We start from the raw sequence: 21,704 nt of genomic DNA, 5'->3' as shown, positions 1-21,704 counted from the left end.
ACACAGGGAGAATGTGCAAAATCCACAGATACCCGAGAGTGGAACCGAACCCGGGTTCCTGGCACGGTGAGGCTGCAGTGCTAACCGCTGAGCCATCGTCTCACCCTTCTTAATTCGTTGACTAAAATAATCTTTTGAGATCATTCTGGTCCTAATTCTGGTTCATCCACATCCCCAATTTCCATCATTTCCCATTAACAAGTGAGAGGGGCTTGGTGCAATTTGAGATTGGGACAGCAATGCTTTAGACAAATGCAAGTTTAGGGAGCATGCAAAGTGGAAGGTGGTTAAGCAGTCATTAGACTAGTCAAGTCTTCAGGCTGCAAAAAGGTAAAGATGGGGGTTTCAATGACAGACAAGCTGACTACAATGTTTTAAAGTAGGCAATTAGGTAACCACTATTTATCAATTTACTCAAGATATATCTGACATAGGTCAGTATTTTTGAAAGTTATGTTGTACATATGCATTGTTAGTTCATATCAATCAATAAACACATTTGAGTACTTATCAGAAAGTGACAAATATTTTTAGCTGAGAAAAGAGTAGCTTTTATGTTCTATCTTCCAGAACCCTAGGACAGCTCAAAGCTGTTTACAGCCAAATAGTCCATGAGGTATACTGTATTTTTCTGAAGTATAGTCACTTTTGTAATGGAGGAAATGAAGCAGTCAATTTGCACACAGCAAGCTTCCACAAATAGCAATATGGTAATCCATTGTATTTGATGTTAACAGAGAGATAAATATTTCATAGCTTAAGTGGAATATGGTTTTATCTCAAACTCACACAGCAACTCTGGTTCACTGTCAGATGCTGTGGATGCATATTAAAATCCTACATTCCCCAACAGAACAGTACTGTGCAATTGATAGCAGCCTCCCAATATGCTTTACATCCCAATGGAGCCAAAAGAAATGAAGCTTTGTCATATTCTGTTGATAACTAAAATTATAAATGCTCATGTGGCTTAAATAATTTTGTGGAAGCTTTATTACAATGGCTATTAAATTTACTAACCATGAGGGGTAAAGCTTATAGTAGCTGAAAATGTGTTGCTGGAAAAGCGCAGCAGGTCAAGCAGCATCCAAGGAGCAGGAGAGTCGACGTTTCGGGCATGAGCCCTTCTTCAGGAAACCTGTTCCTTGGATGCTGCCTGACCTGCTGCACATTTCCAGCAACACATTTTCAGCTCTGATCTCCAGCATCTGCAGTCCTCACTTTTTCCAGTAAGTTAACAACAAACCAAAGGCTGCTTTTTATACAATACAATACAACTAACAAGTGAAATGATCTACAACACATACATTCCATAATATTTTATTCAAAATGTGAAACTGTGCTTCAATGTGATTTATAAAGGTACAAATTTTATATCAGTTTAGAAATACTTAGGAAGAAGATTCAGCCATTTGACCTCTCTAGCAATACTGTCATTTCATTAGGTCATGTACTTCAACCCCTTTTACCTGTGTTTTTTAAAATCTTACTGATGGCCTTGAAAATCCCAAATGACTTCACACCCAGACCTTTTCTTGGGAGAGAATTTTACATTTCGACCACCCTTTGAATTTAATGCATTCTAAAGTTTTGCTATATTACAACAGTAGCTATGCCAATTGAGTTGCAGCCACAAATAGTGACATATAAAGCTGGTGTTAAATGTAGTGCTTTGTATTCATTTGATTTAAACAGTGGAAGCTGAGAGAGTAATACTGATGTTTAAACAGCTGAGGGTCTCCAAAAACTTTGCACCCAGGAGAAGATGCTCCAGAGCATTAACACAACAAGGAAGACAACAGTTAAAGGTGATGAACCCAACTTAATAAGTATACAGAATGGGCACCACAGGCAGTCTCTGATGGAGAAAGGACCATATGTCCTGCCAATCAGCCACTGTCTACATTAAGTCCAGCAGCCACTGACAAAAAAATGGCCCATCAGTCGATCTGTTATGGTGGGTACGTAAAGCTTACACTCACTACTCAACAAGTAGACAGAATCCATTGCAACAGACATACAAGCAAAACAAAACAAAAGATACCAACTCTGAGTGGCAAGCTGAAACAGCAGGTATGATGATGCACAGAGACCCAACAGTTCCTTGACCTAATTAAACAGGCATTCTCCATCATTCCCCAACAAAGTTAAACAAAAACTTAAAAGTGCTGGAGAAACTCAGGTCTGGAAAAATCCGTGGACAGAAAAAAATAAAGATCATGTTCTGACGCTGATTTGACTCTTCTCCAGGACTCAGGGTCAAGGACACATCAAAGCATTTGCGGCATACTGTCAGAGGGGAGAGTGAGAAGCCAGAAGTTCTTGTACACATTGGTAAGAATGGTATAGTTAGGGAAAGGATTGAGGTTATGCATAATGAATAAAGGAAGCTAGTAGGAGGTTAAAAAGCAGAATCTCAAAAGGTAGCAATCTCTGGATTACTCCCAGTGTCATATGCTAGTAAGAGTATGAATAAGAAAATAGCGCAGATAAATACATAGCTCAGGAGATTATGCAGTGCGCAAGGATTCAGATTTTTGGACCATTTGGGATCTCTTCTGGGCCAGAAAACACCTATTCAAAAGAGATGGGTTTCATGTGAACTGGAGGGGAAACCAATATCCTGGTTGGGAAATTTGCTAGTTCAAGTCAGATGTCATTACATTACATTACAGTGCGGAAGCACGCCCTTCGGCCCAACAAGTCCACACCGACTCACTGAAGCACAACCCACCCATACCCCTACATTTATCCTTACCTAACACTACGGGCAATTTAGCATGGCCAATTCACCTAACCTGCACATTTTTGGACTGTGGGAGGAAACTGGAGCACCCGGAGGAAACCCACGCAGACACGGGGAGAACGTGCAAACTCCACACAGTCAGTCGCCTGAGGCGGGAATTGAACCCGGGTCTCTGGCGCTGTGAGGCAGCAGTGCTAACCACTGTGCCACTGTGCTGCCGACAAATGTCTTTAAACAAGAAGGTAGAGGCATGGGGGGATCCTAAGTAGTCATGAAAATAAAGTCAGATGAAGATGGTTCTGAATTAAAAAAGAGAAAGTTAATTAGAAAAGGCAGGCAACAGCAAATCTGAGAACAAGTTAACTCTAAAGAATTAAACTGCATTTATTTCAATGCAAGGGGTAACTGAGGGAAGATGGGACTGGGACTTCATAGCTATTATACAATCATGGCTGAGGGAGGGACAGGACCGGCAGCTCAATGTTCTGATTTTAAATGCTATAAGAAGTATAGAAAGGGAGGCAAGAGAGAAGGGGGAGTGAAGCTTTTGATTTAGGAAAACATTACTGCTGTACTTAGAGAAGATATTTGTGAGGGACTGTTCAATGAAATTACATGGGTGGAACTCAAATACAAAGGGGATAATCACCTTGATGGGATTGTACTATTGGATCCCCCATTAGTAAGGCAGAAATTGAGGACCAAGTATGTAGAGATCTCAGCTCTCAAGCTCCCACACCTGTGAAAAATGTCTGAGCCTATCAGCCTCTCCTTACAGTTCAAACCCTCAAACCAAGCAGCGTCCTAGTAAATCTTTTCTGAACCTTCTCCAACTTAATAATATCCTTCCTATAATAGGGCTACCAAAACAGTACAGTACTCCAAAACTGGCTTCACCAACGTCCTGTATAAACTCAACATAACATCCCAACTCCAATGCTTAATGATTTGAGCAATAAAGGCAAGTGTGCTAAATGCCTTTTTAACCACGCTGTCTACTTGCGATGGAAATTCCAAAGAACTATGCACATGAACCCCTATGTCTCATTGTTTGACAATACTCACCACAGACCTACCATTAACTGCACTGGTTTAATTTCTCCAAATTAAACTCTATCTGCCACTCCTCAGTTCATTGGCCCAATTAATCAGAATTCCTTTGTAATCTTAGATAAACTTCTTCACGCGACTGTACAGTACCACCAATTTAGTGTCATCCACAAACATACTAACCATGCCTCCTGAATTCTCATCCAAATCATTTATATAAATGACAAACAAAAGTGGACCCAGCAACAATCCTACGGAACATTGGTAACTGGCCTTCAATCTGGAAAACTGTCCTTCATCACTACCCTCTGTCTGGTTTTGAAAATTAAGTTGATGCAATTTTAATAGGAGCTTTTATTGGATCAGTACGTTGTTAAAGAGTTGTAGGTAGATAACAGACCTTTAACTGAAAGGGGGCTTAGAGTAGTAAATAGTTGCTGCTAAATGTTCACTTTTAGAGTTAAAGAATATTCTTTAAATAGTGGAATTTGAGAAGTTCCCTGTCACTCTGTTGTTGTGGTTCTGTTCGCCGAGCTGGGAATTTGTGTTGCAGACGTTTCGTCCCCTGTCTAGGTGACATCCTCAGTGCTTGGGAGCCTCCTATGAAGCGCTTCTGTGATCTTTCCTCCGGCATTTGCAGTGGTTTGAATCTGCCGCTTCCGGTTGTCAGTTCCAGCTGACAGGGGACGAAACATCTGCAACACAAATTCCCAGCTCGGCGAACAGAACCACAACAACGAGCACCCGAGCTACAAATCTCACAAACTTTAAAGTTCTCTGTCACTCATACATTAACAGATTATGAAGCGAGATGGGCTTTTCCGTGTTTGGTTTAGTTAGCAAAAAGGTTAAACTAATTTTGTATCTAATTAGCAAGCTCTCCCTGAATCCCACATGATCAAACAAAGAACTTCTTCTCAACTCTGTCATAAAGCGTGACCCTGATTTAAAATCTGATTCCCCTATTTCTGAAATCACCCACAAAAGTAAACATTATTTCTAAATCGTTATGGTCCATATATTTTTAAATTTGATCACTTCTCCAAACTCATCAGAAAAGAACCAAAGCTTATGTAATCTATTCTCATAACATAGCCCTTTAAACCCTAGTATAATTTAGGCAAATCTGTGATGTATCACTTCCTGAGGTAAATTGTGAAAATACATTAGATGGGGTCTGAAGGATCAATTTTCACACTACATGCCAGAACCATTTTGAAGGGAGAAAGTGAGGACTGCAGATGCTAGAGATCAGAGCTTAAAAATGTGTTGCTGAAAAAGCGCAGCAGGTCAGGCAGCATCAAAGGAACAGGAGAATCGACGTTTCGGGCATAAGCCCTTCTTCAGGAATCCTTTTCCAGCAACACATTTTTAAGAACCATTTTGAAATCAAGATCAATATTCTGCTAGTCACTTTGAATATTGTTTGTAACTGCTTTTGTGACTTATGCACGGACAACTCAAATCTTTTTAGTTCTCTGGATCACCTGATCTCTCATCAAGGAGAAAATGTTACAACTTAGCTTTCTTGGATCCAAAATGGATTACATACACTTTTTGACACTGAATGCCATGTGGGATAGTTTAGCCCACTCATTTAACTTGACTGTGTTCTTTTCCAACCTCCTGTGCCCATCTGTACAACTTATTGTCAACTTCCAGCTCAGTAACTGTCCCCATGACTTGTCCTACCTGCCTATCTCCTTTTCCACCTATCCACTCCACCTTCTCCTCCCTGATCTATCACCTTCATCCCCTCCCCCACTCACCCATTGTACTCTATGCTACTCTCTCCCCACCCCCACCCTCCTCTAGCTTATCTCCCCACGCTTCAGGCTCACTGCCTTTATTCCTGATGAAGGGCTTTTGCCTGAAACGTCGATTTCGAAGCTACTTGGATGCTGCCTGAACTGCTGTGCTCTTCCAGCACCACCAATCCAGAATATAGTTGCAGACAGATCTGGTTTCCAGCATCTACAGTCATTGTTTTTATCTCCACAACCTGGTCGAGCGTAATCTGCAAGTTTAGACACCGAGCACTTCATTCCTTAATCTAGGCAGTTAAAAATGTATTCTAAAATTTGCTTCCTCCCACAATTGCTTAAAAATTATGAATTAACTAGTGGTGCATTCATTCATGTGACATGTAGAAGCACAAATGTTCAGCACTGTAAATTAGTGGGATGTAGATTTTATCGCTGATGTTGTTGCATGATTAGAACGGAGAACATTGTTATTTTGCATTCATTCACACAGTTGTCAACAATAGCGTGAAGTTGGCCAGCATTTTACCACCCTCAAGCTGACAACTGCATTAATGGGGCCTCTTATGGTGCAGTGCTAATGTCCCTGCCTGCTCCAGAGATGTGTAATAACATCTCCGAGCAGGGTTAATTAGAAAAATAAATTAACTGTCCCAACAACCCAATCCAGAAGTATTCAAGCAACTGATTGTAGGAAACTGAATACACTTACAGTTTCTCACACTGACGAAAAGAGAACTTGAGGTCAAACAATATATTGGCACTATTTAGAAAAATATTTTCATGTGGTGAAAATTAATACTATAGAACATTACAAGATTCTCATTTGATAGCTGTGGTCTGTCATATCCCAATGGATCAATTAAAAACTCTGGGCACAAATACAATTTTGTAAGTTATTAATGCACACTTTAAGGTGCGAGCAGCTATGATTCTCAATCTGAAAGAACACCACTTTGAAAAATATGGTCATATAATGTGCCACATGAATGAATGCACCACCAGTTAATTCTTAATTTTTAAGCAATTGTGGGAGGAAGCAAATTTTAGAATACATTTTTAACTGCCTAGATTAAGGAATGAAGTGCTCGGTGTCTAAACTTGGAGATTACATTAAACCAGGTTGTGGAGATGACAATAAGTTGTACAATTGGGAGCAGGAGGTTGGAAAAGAACACAGTCAAGTTAAATGAGTGGGCTAAACTAGCCCACATGACATTCAATGTCAAAAAGTGTGTGTAGTCCATTTTGGATCCAAGAAAGCTAAATTGAAACATTTTCTACTTGAGAGATCAGGTCATCCAGAGAACTAAAAAGATTTAAGTTGTCCGTGCATAAGTCACAAAAGCAGGTACAAACAATATTCAAAGTGACTAGCAGAATTTGTTTCAAAATTGTTGTGGCATGTAGTGTGAAAATTGATCCTTCAGACCCCATCTAGTGTATTTTCGCACTTTACCTCAGGAAATGCAGACACTGAAGGGATTTGTAAGAAGTATTCTTGCTGAGATAAACAACATTTTGAATGACAAACATGACCACTTTTATAAGCTCTGAGGAGACTGAATTTACTTGAATTTCCTCAAAGGGCAACTCAAGAGATGGAGGATGCAAGTACAGAATTTAAGAAGATGGACTGTGAAGTTCCTAAGCAGATTGATATAAGAAGCGAGAAGGTATTGGAAGTTTAGGTAGATTTAAAAATAGACAAATTCACTGATCTGGATGAGTTATAGACCAAGCTACTGTGGGAGATGAGGGAGGAAATTAACTGCCCATTCTGTACTGCTGTCCTTCAAGTGCTGCACAATTTTTAACTTGGGTTTTTACCTAAAGTTGTCAAAAAACTTTTTATCACCCTTCAATTGCGTACTCACCTTTCCCACCAGTCCTTTCTAGAATCCCAAGTCTGACTTCAGCCTGAAAAGGTGGTGATGAGCTGCCTTCTTGAACTGCTGCAGTCCACCTGTTGAGGGTTGACCCATTATGCCATTAGGAATGGAATTCCAGGATTTCTGACCCAGCAACAACAAAGGAACAGCGATATATTTCGAGGTCAGGATGGTGAATGGCTTGGAGGGGAACTTGATGGTAGTGGTGTTCCCATGTATCTGTTGTCCTTGCCCTTCTAGATGGAAGTGGTCGTGATTTTGGAAGATGCTGTCTGAGGATCTTTGGTGATTTTCTGGTATTTGCAATCAGATAATTTCAAATGACTCTTACAAAGTATGTTTTCATTTCCTTTTGTGTGTAATAGACTTTAATGTTCTTTTGTTAAAATTACATTGGCAGATTTTTCTGAACAAACCTCCACAATAAACAAATAGCATAAGTAATATCTAGTCTGGATTCATTTTGGAATCGGACTTGTCCATTATTACCATCAAAAGTAAGCGTTGACAAATCCTTGACAGTTAATAATATTGGCAACTCTTATGTGCCTATTAGTACCAATGTTCATAGGCTATCTCATGTCACAATTCTCAGTTTACAATTATTGCAGAGTCCTTGGTACTGTCTGGCATCACTATTCTCAGCATCAAATTGATGCCCTAAGGTCACTGGACCCGAAATATTAACTTTACTTTCTTTCCATAGATTCTGCCAGACCTGCTGGGCTTTTCCAGTAATTTATGTTTTTGTTTCAGATTTCCAGCATTTGTAGGTTTTTTTTCTTGATGCCTCAGGTGATGGATATCTGGGTTTAAATTGTTCTCACTGGTATATTGAAATGTTCCTTGTGAACAATTCAACTAACATACTAATCATAAAACCTAGAAAATGCTGTTTTTTTTTTACTTACCAACATGAGTTTTATTTAACACCTCAAATTCTAGTCCTTATAAACAAGAGCCCTGCATATTGGGATTTCCCAGCAGCTTCACGTTATCTTAAAGTTTCAAGAAATTTGGAAGGAAAATACTTCAGAATGACTAGAAAATTAAAAGAAAAATCTTCTTGTCATGCCCTCCTGCTGATTTGCCAACTACCTAAATCCTGTCTTCCAAGCATCAAATGTCACAGAGTCAAACAGCACAGAAAACAAACCATTCAGTCCAACCTGCCTGCGCCAATCAGGCATCCCAATCTTACTTAGTCCAATTTGCCAGCTTTGGCCCATATCACTGCAAACCTTTCTGTTCATATATCCAAACTTCCCTTTTAAATGCTGTAATTTTATCTGTCTCCACTACTTCCTCAGCCAGATCATTTCATACACGCACTCCAAAAAAATTACTCCTCTGGACCTTTTTAAATGTTTCTTTTCTGACCTTAAACCTATGCCCTCTAGTTTTGGACGTCTCCACCACAGGAAACAAAACCTTGGCTATTCAACCCATCCAATCCTGTCATGATTTTCTAAACCTCTAGAAAGTCATCCCTCAGCCTCCAACTCTCCAAGGAAAAAAGCCCCAGCTTATTCAGCCTCTCCCTATAACTCAAACCCTCCAGGCAACATCCTTATAAATCTTTTTTTTAAATCTCAAGTTTAACAACATCCTTTCTTTGAAGGGTGACCAGACCTTTCTATTATAGTCAATGCTTATATTCTCTACCATTTGATCAATTATTATGGTATGAGTATGAATATTTTGCTTGAAAATTTTTTTGCTTGCATAATAGGCTAAAGTCATTTATGCAAGTCTTACATGCTTTTATGAAGTAATATAGCGCCCTCTCAAGTTCAAGAAAAATGTCCTTGAAAGATTAAAATCAAGTGTACTTGTCCTCCTGACGAAAATAACTTCTCCCAATTCCATCACCAAAGTCACCCAGTGCAAAACAATGTTCAAACTAATTCACTCATTTTGAATGACTGAGAAATCATCGTAATGCTAGCAATGAAAAGAACATAGTTTTAGATATGGAGACACAAACTGGTTCTATGGCAAAGATCCTGGAGGTCTATATAGCACTGGATAGAAGGCCACTTGCAATACTATATACCTGCAAAATCATTTCATGTATATGCGTACGAGGTAGTATGTGCATAGTTCTCATTTCAAAACACCAAGCTAAGTCTTACTGTTAAAAGGTGATGAAGTGAGCTTAATGAGGCAAGAAAACTTTTGATTTACAAGATTTCTTTGAGGAAAAAATGCACTGTTCAATGGATATTACGCCTTAGGGATATTTCAAGAGAAACTTGAAGCAACATCAGTCATGTCCAGAAAGTGCAGCTGAAGAGAGAGAGTGGAGGTACTTGAAACTGGGAATGGTTTTGATGATGGGATTGGAACATTTTCACCAGACAGATGACAAAAGGTGTTCTTGCATAACAAAATCTTGAGTTAATGAGAAAAGCAGATTTAGTGATAGCTTCGAAATGAAAATGTTATGCACACTTCAGAGAAAACATGCAGGGCTACAGGATACACAACAGAAGAGGGAATAACTTTCAAAGAGTTTGCAACAGCACAAGAGGTTCTTCTATCTTGTATGACTGTACGATTCTAAGTTTTTAAAGTAACTGACTGACACAAAAGTTGAAGCAAGACTTCAATCCTTAACCCTGTCGGAAACTACTCCATAATTGGATTTTCACTTGTTATTTGTAAAGGCATGTTAATATATTTTGAGAGTGAAGAGGGAGATGGCACACGGACACACAAGATGGCCGCTGAGCTGTCAGTTGGCCAACCTGACACACTAGATGGCTTCAGGATCACAATATGGTGAGAAACAGCAGAGCAGATAAAGACACTGCCTGGGGCCACCAGAATGCCAGCACAATGTACTCACAACTTAGTTGATTAGTTTAAGGCAGGTGGGGGAGAGAATGCACGAGTAACCTGCCAAAGTGTCTGGGTTCAGCGAACACCTCTTATAGAAATACTAACAGCTTCATACATTCTCAAGATAGAATGCTAATAGCCAGGGCTGCAGTATCGTCCTTCTCAGGAAGAGCGATTAGTGCCCATTACTACAGCAATGGATTTCCTTGCAGTCATTGAAATTGACAACGTCTACACTGAAACTGACAAAAATAAAGAATGTATCAAAACTATCAACAATTCTGCAATGATTGCCATAAACAAACCATGTTACAAAGACAATAATCTTACCAATAACCTATTGTATCACAAGATGTAAGCTGAAAAATATGTTGCTCGAAAAGCACAGCAGGTCAGGCAGCATCCAAGGAGCAGGAGAATCGACGTTTCAGGCATAAGCCCTTCTTCAGGAATGAGGAAGGTGTGCCAAGCAGGCTAAGATAAAAGGTAGGGAGCAGGGACTTGGGGGAGGGGTGTTGGGACTGTGATGGGTGGAAGGAAGTTAAGGTGAGGGTGAATAGCCGGAGAGGGGGTGGGGGCGGAGAGGTCAGGAAGATGATTGCAGGTCAAGAAGGCGGTGCTGAGTCCGAGGGTTGGGACTGAGATAAAGTGGGGGGAGGGGAAATGAGGAAGCTGGAGAAACCTGCATTCATCCCTTGTGGTTAGAGGGTTCCTAGGCGGAAGATGAGGTGCTCTTCCTCCAGGCGTCGTGTTGCCATGGTCTGGCGATGGAGGAGGCCAAGGACCTGCACGTCCTTGGCGGAGTGGGAGGGGAAGTTAAAATATTCAGCCACGGGGTTCAAGTGTTCAGCTGAAACGTCAATTCTCCTGCTCCTTGGATGCTGCCTGACCTGCTGCGCTTTTCCAGCAACACATTTTTCAGCTCTGATCTCCAACATCTGCAGTCCTCACTTTATCTGATCAAAAGATGTATAAAAGTTTCTTGACATGTGCTCCAGGTCGAGAGAAGACTTGCAGCAGACCACTGCGCTGTTGGTGTCTTTCTTTCCCGCTAGCTCCGGTATTTCCTTGTGCAATAAACTCTGTTATTAAACCCTGTTTCTGACTCCGAGACTGGCGTTTTTCCACACACCAAGAGTGACATAATTAAGCTGTCAGGATGAAGAGATTTTAGAATGCAGATAACTTAACAGACATACCTTATACAAAGACAGGATTGACTTGCAAGCAGCCAAAAGTCTGAGAGTTCTGGGATTCATCATGTACAACATCACTGAATGTTATATTTTGGTTAGGTTTCTGAACTACAGTTAAAGACATTAAAGATCTTATAATATGCTCAAGAAACAGATAAACTACATGCCACAACAGTAAACAGAATTAGAGGTCAGAATGAACATTTTCCCCTCAGGTCTAGTTCTAAAATGCAAACATTAAGAGGACAGCAATCTAAAAAAATTAAGTCAGTCTGTGCACACAACTCAAACAAAATGGTCAGAACATCCCTTTAAAAAAAATCCTAAACTAAATGCAAACATCACCTCAATCAGGCAAGATTAATATTTACTTTGGCCAAAGTAAAATGTTTTCATTAATCTTTAATAAAAATTCCAGTTGAAGCCTGAAAAACCTTGTAACTTGCTTATGTTAAAGCAGATGGCGAAGTAACAACCTAGTGATTATAAATCTTTTTCAAACGTCTGTCTCACGATAGAGGTCTTTTTGTTTACAGAGCACTGCAATGCATCATCCAATATTTTATATTTACTAACGTTGAGCTCAAATTATTCCCAGACGAGTAATTACAAATAATCCATGAGATTTCATAGCACACTTGTTGACTTTCCAACAGGGCCAGGGAGAGAATCATGGCCCACAGTGCTTCTCCTGCTCAGGCCCCTGATTTTGCCCCAGTCCAAACATCTACAGCCTTCTCCATCCACTTCAATACCTTCATTATCCTGTTGTTTCTCCCCACAACATGAACTGCAAACAATTATTCATTCTTGTTTGGTGCAAAAACAAAAGAGGAAAGGTGCTCAATTATGGTTTACAAAATAGATTAGTATTAGATCCAAAGGAGAGACAGATATAATGGGGAACAAAGTAACGGCAGACAAATTGAACACACTTTCCGTCTTCACAAATGAAAGCACAAATAACCACTCAAAAATGATAGAGAATCAAGTGTCTGGTGAGAGGGCTGAATTGAAAGAAATCAGTATTAGTAAGAAAATGGTGTTGGAGAAACTGATCGGGTTAAAAGATAACAAATCACCAGGATCTGATAACCTACATCCTAATATATTAAAGGAAGTGGCCATAGAAATATTGGATGCATTGGTGCCATCTTCCAAAATTCTAAGGACTTTGGAGCAGTTCCTACAGATTAAATATAATCAAACTATTTAAAAAAACAGAGGAAAAAAGAAGAATGACAGACCAGTTAGCCTAACATCATTAATGTGCAAATGCTGGAGTCTATTACAATAAGAGGCTTTTTAAAAAAATTCACTCATGGGATATGGACATTGTTGGCATGCCTGCACTCATTGCCCATCCTAGCTGCACTTGAACTGAGCAGTTTACTAAACCATTTCAGAGGAGTGGACAGACTAGATGCAGGGAGGATGTGTTCGCTAGTTTGAATGTTTAGAATCAGAGGACAGAGTATCAGGATAAGAAATAGGCAATTTAGAACAGAGATGAGGAAAGGTTTCCCCACGTAAAGTTTACTGAGCATGTGGAATTCTCTATCACAGAATACTGTGTAAACCATTAAATCTATTCAAGATAACTTATTAGATTTTAACAGTGTTGGATGTAGGAACAGAACTCAAACATGGCAATGAAATTGAGGATGAGCCATGATCATACTGAATGGTCGAAGGGCTGAATGGCCTAGTCCTGCTCCTTGTTTCTATGTAATATCTGAAGCATTCTTACTTTTTCCACACCCCACCACTGCATTCTAATTCATACCCTTCTCCCCTCGCAACTCCTGTCGTCTCCTATTCCTCCCCCAACCCTCCTCTAATCACATTACATTTTACGTTTCCAGCCTTGGAACTCTTCCCCTGTCCAAATCCGCTTCTCTGATACCATTCCTTGTTGTGCTACACAGCCAATGAGACAGGCCCACTCCTCAAGTATGGGCCTGGGTGATGAGCTTTGTGATTCCTCCCTTTCTCCAAAATCTGATTTCCCATTTTCTGTGTTTAGAGATGTAACAACATTCAGAATTTAAACTATTACTACATAAAGAAACAAACTTTGTCTGACATATTAAACCTAAACTAGCGGTTTTATTACAGAGAAATAACAACAGGAGATTAATATTTTAAAAAACACACTCCAATCTAACTTTCAAACACAATAACGACATTCTTTTTAAAACTATTACAAATCTAAATGAAAGATATGGCACACTGAATTTATCATTTATTATTTCTACTGACACATACAGTACTCTCAGTCCCATTTCAGCTTATGAAGTTTCCATTAAATCTTTTCATTTAAGAGGTTAGAACCCAAGAGTTTTAAATGAAAGCTGTAGCTGCTGTTTCCATTGAGCCAAAAGAGCCACAAAAAACCCAAAAGCCTGTTTATAAGGCAAATACATTAATCGCTTATGGTTAGTTATTAATGTGTGGGGATGGATGGATGGTGTCCCATATCTACAATTATTCCAACTTTTCGATGTCAAATATACATTTGTTGAAAGCTGGCACTAATGATAAACAATCTGTATCAGTTTAGTCAGATATACATTCATACCATCCATGGGAGAATGAACCAACACAATTATCTAGCAATAGGTCAATAAGTTATTGTACACTCCACCCCCCCTTGAAGATATACAATAATTAATTAGAGTAGTCACAAACACATCTTTTAAAGATATTTGCTTTGAGAGGAGACTCTTTGATTATGGTATGCAAGAAACTGCCTCAGCAAGGTACTTTGGCAGCATTATAGCTGCTTCAATTTGAATTGCACACCTAGGAGTTATAGAATTCATGAAGGTGCAAACCATACACAATTCTAAGATCTCTACATTCTTTCATCTGTGGCCTCTTGCGTGCAACCACCACTTCCAAGGCTCTAGTATTAATAGTTGGCTCTTCAGCTATATTGGCCTAAGCATTGGAATTGCCTAATCAACAAACATGTCTTCTCCCTTTTGCTTTAAATTGCAGCTTAAAACCTACCTGAATCATCACTAACAGATTTCATAATCATATGAAATCATTTCACCATAAAGACATTTGAATATTACTGAAAAATCACTCATCTTCGCTCTGTGCAGGGAAGTGGGCAGGAAGCAAAAGTAGGTCTGCTAAATAGGAAAAATCTCACAAAAATGGATATCATTGACTTACTTCCTAAAACAAAAGCTCTCGGACTTTTATAAAAAGCATCATTTTCCCTGGAAAACTAATCATTTGAAGAGGCAATATCGTTAAGCATTTTTGTAGTCTTCAGTGGATAATGAGGAATCATATTTTAAGAAACATTAAAGGGCAAAACAGGGACATAAGATAACGTTGGCAAATACAATTAAGGAGAATCCAAAGGGGTTTTACAAATATATTAAAGCCAAAAGGGTAATTAGGGAGAGAATAGGGCCCCTCAAAGATCAGCAAGGCGGCCTTTGTGTGGAGCCACAGAAAATGGGGGAGATACTTGCATCAGTAGTTACTGTGGAAAAGATAGGAAAATACAGACTGCAGGGAAATAGATGGTGACATCTTGCAAAATGTCCAGATAACAGAGGAGGAAGTGCTGGACATCTCGGAATGCATAAAGGTGAATAAATCCCCACAACCTGATCTGGTTTTCCCTGGAATTCTGTGGGAAGCTAGAGAAGTGATTGCTGGCCCTCTTGCTGAGATTTTTGTATCATCGATAGTCATAGGTGAGGTGCCGGAAGACTGGAGGTTGGCAAACATGGTGCCACTGTTTAAGAAGGGTGGTAAAGACAAGCCAGGGAACTATAGACCGGTGAGCCTGATCTCGGTGGTGGGCAAGGTGTTGGAGGGAATCTTGAGAGACAGGATGTACACGTATTTGGAAAGGCAAGGACTGATTCTGGATAATCAACATGGCTTTGTGCGTGGGAAATCACGTCTCACAAACTTGATTGAGTTTTCTGAAGAAGTAACAAAGAGGATTGATGAGAGCAGAGCAGTAGATGTGATCTATATGGACTTCAGTAAGGCGTTCGACAAGGTTCCCCATGGGAGACTGATTAGATTAGATTAGATTAGATTAGATTAGATTAGATTACTTACAGAGTGGAAACAGGCCCTTCGGCCCAACAAGTCCACACCGCCCCGCCGAAGCGCAACCCACTCATACCCCTACATCTATCCCTTACCTAACACTACGGGCAATTTAGCATGGCCAATCCACCTGATCAGCACATCTTTGGAGTGTGGGAGGAAACCGGAGCACCCGGAGGAAACCCACGCAGACACGGGGAGAATGTGCAAACTCCACACAGTCAGTCGCCTGAGGCGGGAATTGAACCCGGGTCTCTGGCGCTGTATGGCAGCAGTGCTAACCACTGTGCCACCGTGCCGCCCGGTTAGATCTCACAGAATATAGGGAGAACTAGCCATTTGGATACAGAACTGACTCAAAGGTAGAAGACAGAGGGTGGTGGTGGAGGGTTGTTTTTCAGACTGAAGGCCTGTGACCAGTGGAGTGTCACAAGGATCGGTGCTGGGCCCTCTACTTTTTGTCATTTACATAAATGATTTGGATGCGAGCATAAGAGGGACAGTTAGTAAATTTGCAGATGACACCAAAATTGGAGGCGTAGTGGACAGCGAAGGGGGTCACCTCAGACTACAACAGGATCTGGACCAGATGGGCCAATGGGATGAGAAGTGGCAGATGGATTAATTCAGATAAATGCAAGGTGCTGCATTTTGGGAAAGCAAATCTTAGCAGGACTTATACACTTAATGGTAAGGTCCTAGGGAGTGTTGCTGAACAAAGAGACCTTGGAGTGCAGGTTCATAGCTCCTTGAAAGTGGAGTCGCAGGTAGATAGGATAGTGAAGGCGGCGTTTGGTATGCTTTCCTTTATTGGTCAGAGTACTGGGTTGGGAGGTCATGTTGCAGCTGTACAGGACATTGGTTAGGCCACTGTTGGAATATTGCGTGAAATTCTGGTCTCCTTCCTATTGGAGAGATATTGTGAAATTTGAAAGGGTTCAGAAAAGATTTACAAGGATGTTGCCAGGGTTGGAGGATCTGAGCTACAGGGAGAGGCTGAACAGGCTGGGGCTGTTTTCCCTGGAGCATCGGAGGCTGAGGGGTGACCTTATAGAGGTTTATAAAATTATGAGGGGCATGGATAGGATAAATAGACAAAGTCTTTTCCCTGGGTCGGGGAGTCCAGAACTAGAGGGCATAGGTTTAGGGTTAGAGAGGAAAGATATAAAAGAGACCTAAGGGGCAACTTTTTCACATAGAGGGTGGTAGCTGCCAGAGGATGTGGAGGAGGCTGGTACAATTGCAACATTTAAGAGGCATTTGGATGGGTATATGAATAGGAAGGGTTTGGAAGGATATGGGCCGGGTGCTGGCAGGTGGGACTCGATTGGGTTGGGATATCTGGTCGGCATGGACTGGTTAGACCGAAGGGTCTATTTCCATGCTGGACATCTCTATGACTTAGTAAAGGAATAGACTGGACAAAACTTTAGCAAAACCTAAAAAGCAAAATCAAAATTTTACTGGAATACACAAAATATATTGCTAATATGCAAAGTTCTGATTTTAGAAGTTACACACCAGTCTCTGTAGATATTTCAGACTTTTGCATTACAGATCATCTTAAATAAAAATGAAGAATAACATGCATCCTAATTGTGAAGCCCCATATTAGACATGGCTTAGTGAAGAAAAGGATAGTATAAATGCTGGTTATTCATTATCGTAAAGCGAAACTGCTTTGAATAAATAAGATCATGCCCTAGCAATGACATCCAGAAGACATTTGACAAGATGCCATGTAAAAGACACATCCAGAAGGTTAGATCCCAGGAGGTTAAAGGTAGAGTACTGGCTTGGTTAGCGGATTGGCTAACTAGTAGAAAACAGAGGATTTGAATAAATGGGTCCTCGGAATGGCGAACTGTATCTAAAGAATTCAGTTCTCATACCTCAACTATTTACAGTCTATATAAATGATCTGCAAGCAGGGACAACGTGTAACATGGCAAAATTTGCAGATGATACTAACACAGATGGGAAAGCAAGCAGTGATGAGAGAATAAAGAGTTAACAGATGGATATTGATAGGCGAGCAGAATGGGCCAGAAACTGGCAGATGGAATTTTAATGTAGGTAAGTGTGAGGTTGCTCATTTTGGGGCATATAAACGGGCAAATTATTACTTCAATGGAAACAGATTCAAAGTGCTTCAGTGAGCAGGAATCTGGGTATCACTGATTGCATGAATTGCAGAAAATAGGTGTGCAGGTGCACCAATATTAAGAAAGACAAATGGAATCCTGGCATTTATTGCAAAAGGATTGGATAATAAAGTAAAAAAGTGTTGTTACTATTATATAAAGTATCGGTGAGACTACACCTGGAGTACTGTGTCCCCTGTTTTGGTCTCCTTACTTGAAGAAGGATTTGGTGGTACTGGAGGCGGTTCAGAGGAGGTTCACCAGATGATTCCAGAGATGAATGGGCTGTCATATGAGGAGGGATTGAATAGTTTGGACTGTACTCACTGGAGTTTAGGAGAATGAAGAATGAAGGACGATCTGATTAAGGTATATAAAATGCTAAAGGGGATGGATAAGGTGGTTGTTGAACAGATGTTACCCTTGTGGGACAGTCTCGAACAAGTGGCTATAGGGATAGAGGGAGAGGAGGTAGGTTCAAAGCTGATGAGAAGACATGATCATGTTAAATGCAAAGTGACTCGAAGGGCTGAATTTCTAACTTGCACTCCTAGTTCCTATATTAGAATCAGAGAGATGTACAGCACGGAAACAGACCCTTTGGTCCAACTCGTCCATGCCGACCAGATATCCCAACTCAATCTAGTCCCATCTGCCAGCATCCGGCCCATATCCCTCCAAACTCTTCCTACTCATATACCCATCTAGATACCTTTTAAATGTTGCAATTGTACTAGCCTCCACCACTTCCTGTGGCAGCTCATTTCATACACATATCACCCTCTGTATGGAAGAGGTCCCCCTTAGGTCTCTTTTATATCTTTCCCCTCTCACCCTAAACCTATGCCCTCTACTTCTGGACTCCTCCACCCCAGGGAACAGACTTTGTCTATTTATCCTATCCATGATTTTATACCTCTTAAATGTTGGGTAAATGCCAGCGTTGTAGCTGAACTGGAACAGCTTGGCTACAGTGCAGCAAGTTCTAGAGTTCATGTCTCCAAAGCTATTGTTGAAATGTTCGCAAGACACATAGCTTTTGTAGTATTCAGTACTTCCAGCCATTTCTTTGCTATTTGTCTAACAGTTGTCAAAGAATAGTTGGGTTTTCATACAGTTTATTCCTTTCTAAGAAATGTTGCATATGATACACATCCTTTCCTTAATTGTGAAGTGTATGAAAATAGGAAAATAACAATATTCCACAGTCGATGTGTTCGATTTGAATTTCAAAAAGGCTTTTGACAAGGTAGCACACTGAAGTGCTAAATAAGAGCCCATGGTGTTTGGGGAAAGGTGTTGGCATGGCTAGAGATTTGGCTCACCAACACAAGGCAGAGTGTGGAGATGATGGGGTCTTTTTGAAAACTAGTGTAGTTCCATAGGGGCCAGCATTGGGAGCACAACTGTTCATGTAACACATCAACGAGCTGGATAAAGGACATGACAGCATTGTTGCTGAGTTTGCAGATGACACAAAGATAGGAGGGACAGAATAGTGGGGAGGCTGCAGAAGGAATTGGACAGGCAAGGAGAATAGGCAAATAAATAGCAGATGAAATACAATGGGCAAACGCTTAAAAAATCTGAAGGACAAAGGAGTCCTCGTTCAGGAACGTCTTAAGGTTAACATGCAGATTCAGTACGTAGTTAGGAAGGTAAATGCAATGTTAGCATTTATTTTGAGAAGGGTAGAATACATGAGCAGCGGGGTACTGCTGAGGTTGTATAAGGCTCTGTTCGACTGAATTTTGAACAGTGCCTTGTGTTTTTAGGAAAGAACAATTGCTGGTATCAGAGAAGATCCAGAGGAGGTTCACAAGAATGACCCTGGGAATGACGAGCATGTCATACAAGAACTGGTTGAGGACTCCAAGTCTGATCTTAATGGAGTTTAGAAGAATAAGGGGAGAATCTCAATGAAAATTGCAGAATGCTAAGAGGCCTGAATAGAGGAGGGTGGAGATGATGTTTCCACAAGTAGGAGAGACTAGGACCTGAGGCAACAACTTCAGACTGAGGGGACATCCCTTTAGAACTGAGACAAGGAGGTATTTCTTCAGCCAAAGGATGGTGAATTCTTGGAACTCATTGCCACTGAAGGCTGTGGAGGCCAAGTCATTGAGTGTATTTAAGACATAGATAGATATGTTCCTGATTAGTAAAGGGATCAAATGTTACAGGGAGAAATTAGGACAATAGGGTCGAGAAACTCTTCACGTATGATCAGATAGCAAAACAGACGTGATGGATCGATGGTCTAATTCTGCTCCTGTGTGTTATGGTCTTATGGATGAACAAGGACCAGCAGGTGCAGAAATTATGTTCTGAAAAATCAGATTCTAAAAGTTTTTCTTGTTTTCTATAACCTTCTATGTGGGGTGTCATTCACTTGGAAGAAAAAAGAGTGTGTTTGCATGTAAAATGACCAAATAATTTGATGTGCAAAATAACCAAATAATTTGATTGCTGCAGACACCTTTTTATTAAACAGTGTTCCACAGCTAAAATAGCATGTCATGGCAATGATATGCCCAAAATATGTGAAAGAACAGGAGTCAGTATGTATGTTCAGTATCATTAAGCCTTTACCATTATGGACTGCCTCTAAATGAATTAATTGCGAAATAGCATATATTCCTGAGGATGATTCAGACTTAAGTATATTTCACTGATGACTAACCAAGACAAACAATTCATTCAAAAGTTGCATTCGTTGCTGCATCCATTGAATAGAAAGAAACCTCACCTTTGTTCTCAAATACACACTAGCACAAGTTCGATGTTCACAATACCAATTTTTATTTTAAATTCAGGAAGCTTTTGGAACCTCTTCATGCTAACTAATGCCAAATTGTGCCACCCTCACTCATTCCCAAAGCCTTTTGTTGTCCCCATCCCAATCCAAATTGTACCTCATACCATCTCTGCAAACTCAAGATATCAAATAAAATGTTAATGAGGCAGCAAGTCACAGTCACTTGTACTTACTGTGTAAGTTATTACTGCGAGCATACCAATCAAGGTTAAGGTGCTTATGGAAAAAGACAACGCAGCCAAACCATCTGCAAACAAAATACATAACAATAAATGTATTAGCTAGAAACAGCAGCTTTATTTTAGTTTTCACTGTACAGTTTTAAAAGTAAATTTCCTGCAGTTACAGACTGCCCCTTTAGCTGGTCATGTTAGTGGAAAGTAAACAACCGAAAAATATACAATATTTCAATTTGTATGGAGTAACCCAGCTAATAAAAGCATTAAAAGAAAACAAAAAAAACCTAAATATCCTGCAGAAAAATAATTCTCCTAAAATATTGACAGTTTATCTTTTTGCAAATTCTGGCAGACCTGCACAATATGTGCAGCATTTTCTGTTGTATTCTACAAAAGATTAAAAGCCTGAAAATACCATGTTAAAACACTCCATCAGGTTTATTATGAAAGGATAACATTCAAAAATAAAGCTTATTACAAAAACAAAATTACAAATTTGGAAGAATCCAGAATTATCACTTGCTACCTTAATTTGCCATGGTGGCATGATTGCAATATCTTGGCCATCTATCTGAATACCCCCGATTGCGATAGCAGGTAGTTTTCAGCAAACTGAAGAATCAGATCTCACTACCGAAGCAGAGAATGGGATTCAGGAGGCTTAAATTAAATCTGTTGTCATTTTGTAACAGTGATTGATCTAAATGATCCATGATTCCACTTGGAACACCTGGCCTGTCAATCCTTCTCATCCAAGTCATTTATAAAAATCATGAAGAGCAGAAGCCCCAAAACAGATCCTGGCAGAACACCTCTGGTCACGAGCTCCAGGCTGAATACTTTCCATCTACCATCACCCGGTCTTCTCTGGGCCAGGCAAGGCTTTATCCAGACAACCTGATTTTCCTGTATCCTATGCTTTCTTACTTTCTGAATGAACCTATCTTATCAACCGCCTTGGTAAAATCCATTTACAGCATATC

General features: G+C 40.2%; 1 protein-coding gene across 1 annotated transcript in view; it reads right to left on the bottom strand.

The window, feature by feature from the left end:
* The window catches only part of lmbrd1 (LMBR1 domain containing 1), a 297,592-nt gene that overhangs the window by 125,955 nt on the left and 149,933 nt on the right, over positions 1-21,704 (bottom strand). The window contains exon 7 of the mRNA XM_072558080.1: positions 20,716-20,789. Within this exon, the coding sequence (XP_072414181.1) occupies positions 20,716-20,789 (74 nt within the window). The remainder of the gene's footprint in view (positions 1-20,715; positions 20,790-21,704) is intronic.

The sequence above is a fragment of the Chiloscyllium punctatum genome, chromosome 3 (assembly GCF_047496795.1).
Source record: "Chiloscyllium punctatum isolate Juve2018m chromosome 3, sChiPun1.3, whole genome shotgun sequence".
In the NCBI taxonomy this organism is placed as follows: Eukaryota; Metazoa; Chordata; class Chondrichthyes; order Orectolobiformes; family Hemiscylliidae; genus Chiloscyllium; species Chiloscyllium punctatum.
The sequence above is the reverse complement of the archived record's forward strand: the minus strand, read 5'-3'. Positions and strand labels throughout refer to the sequence as shown.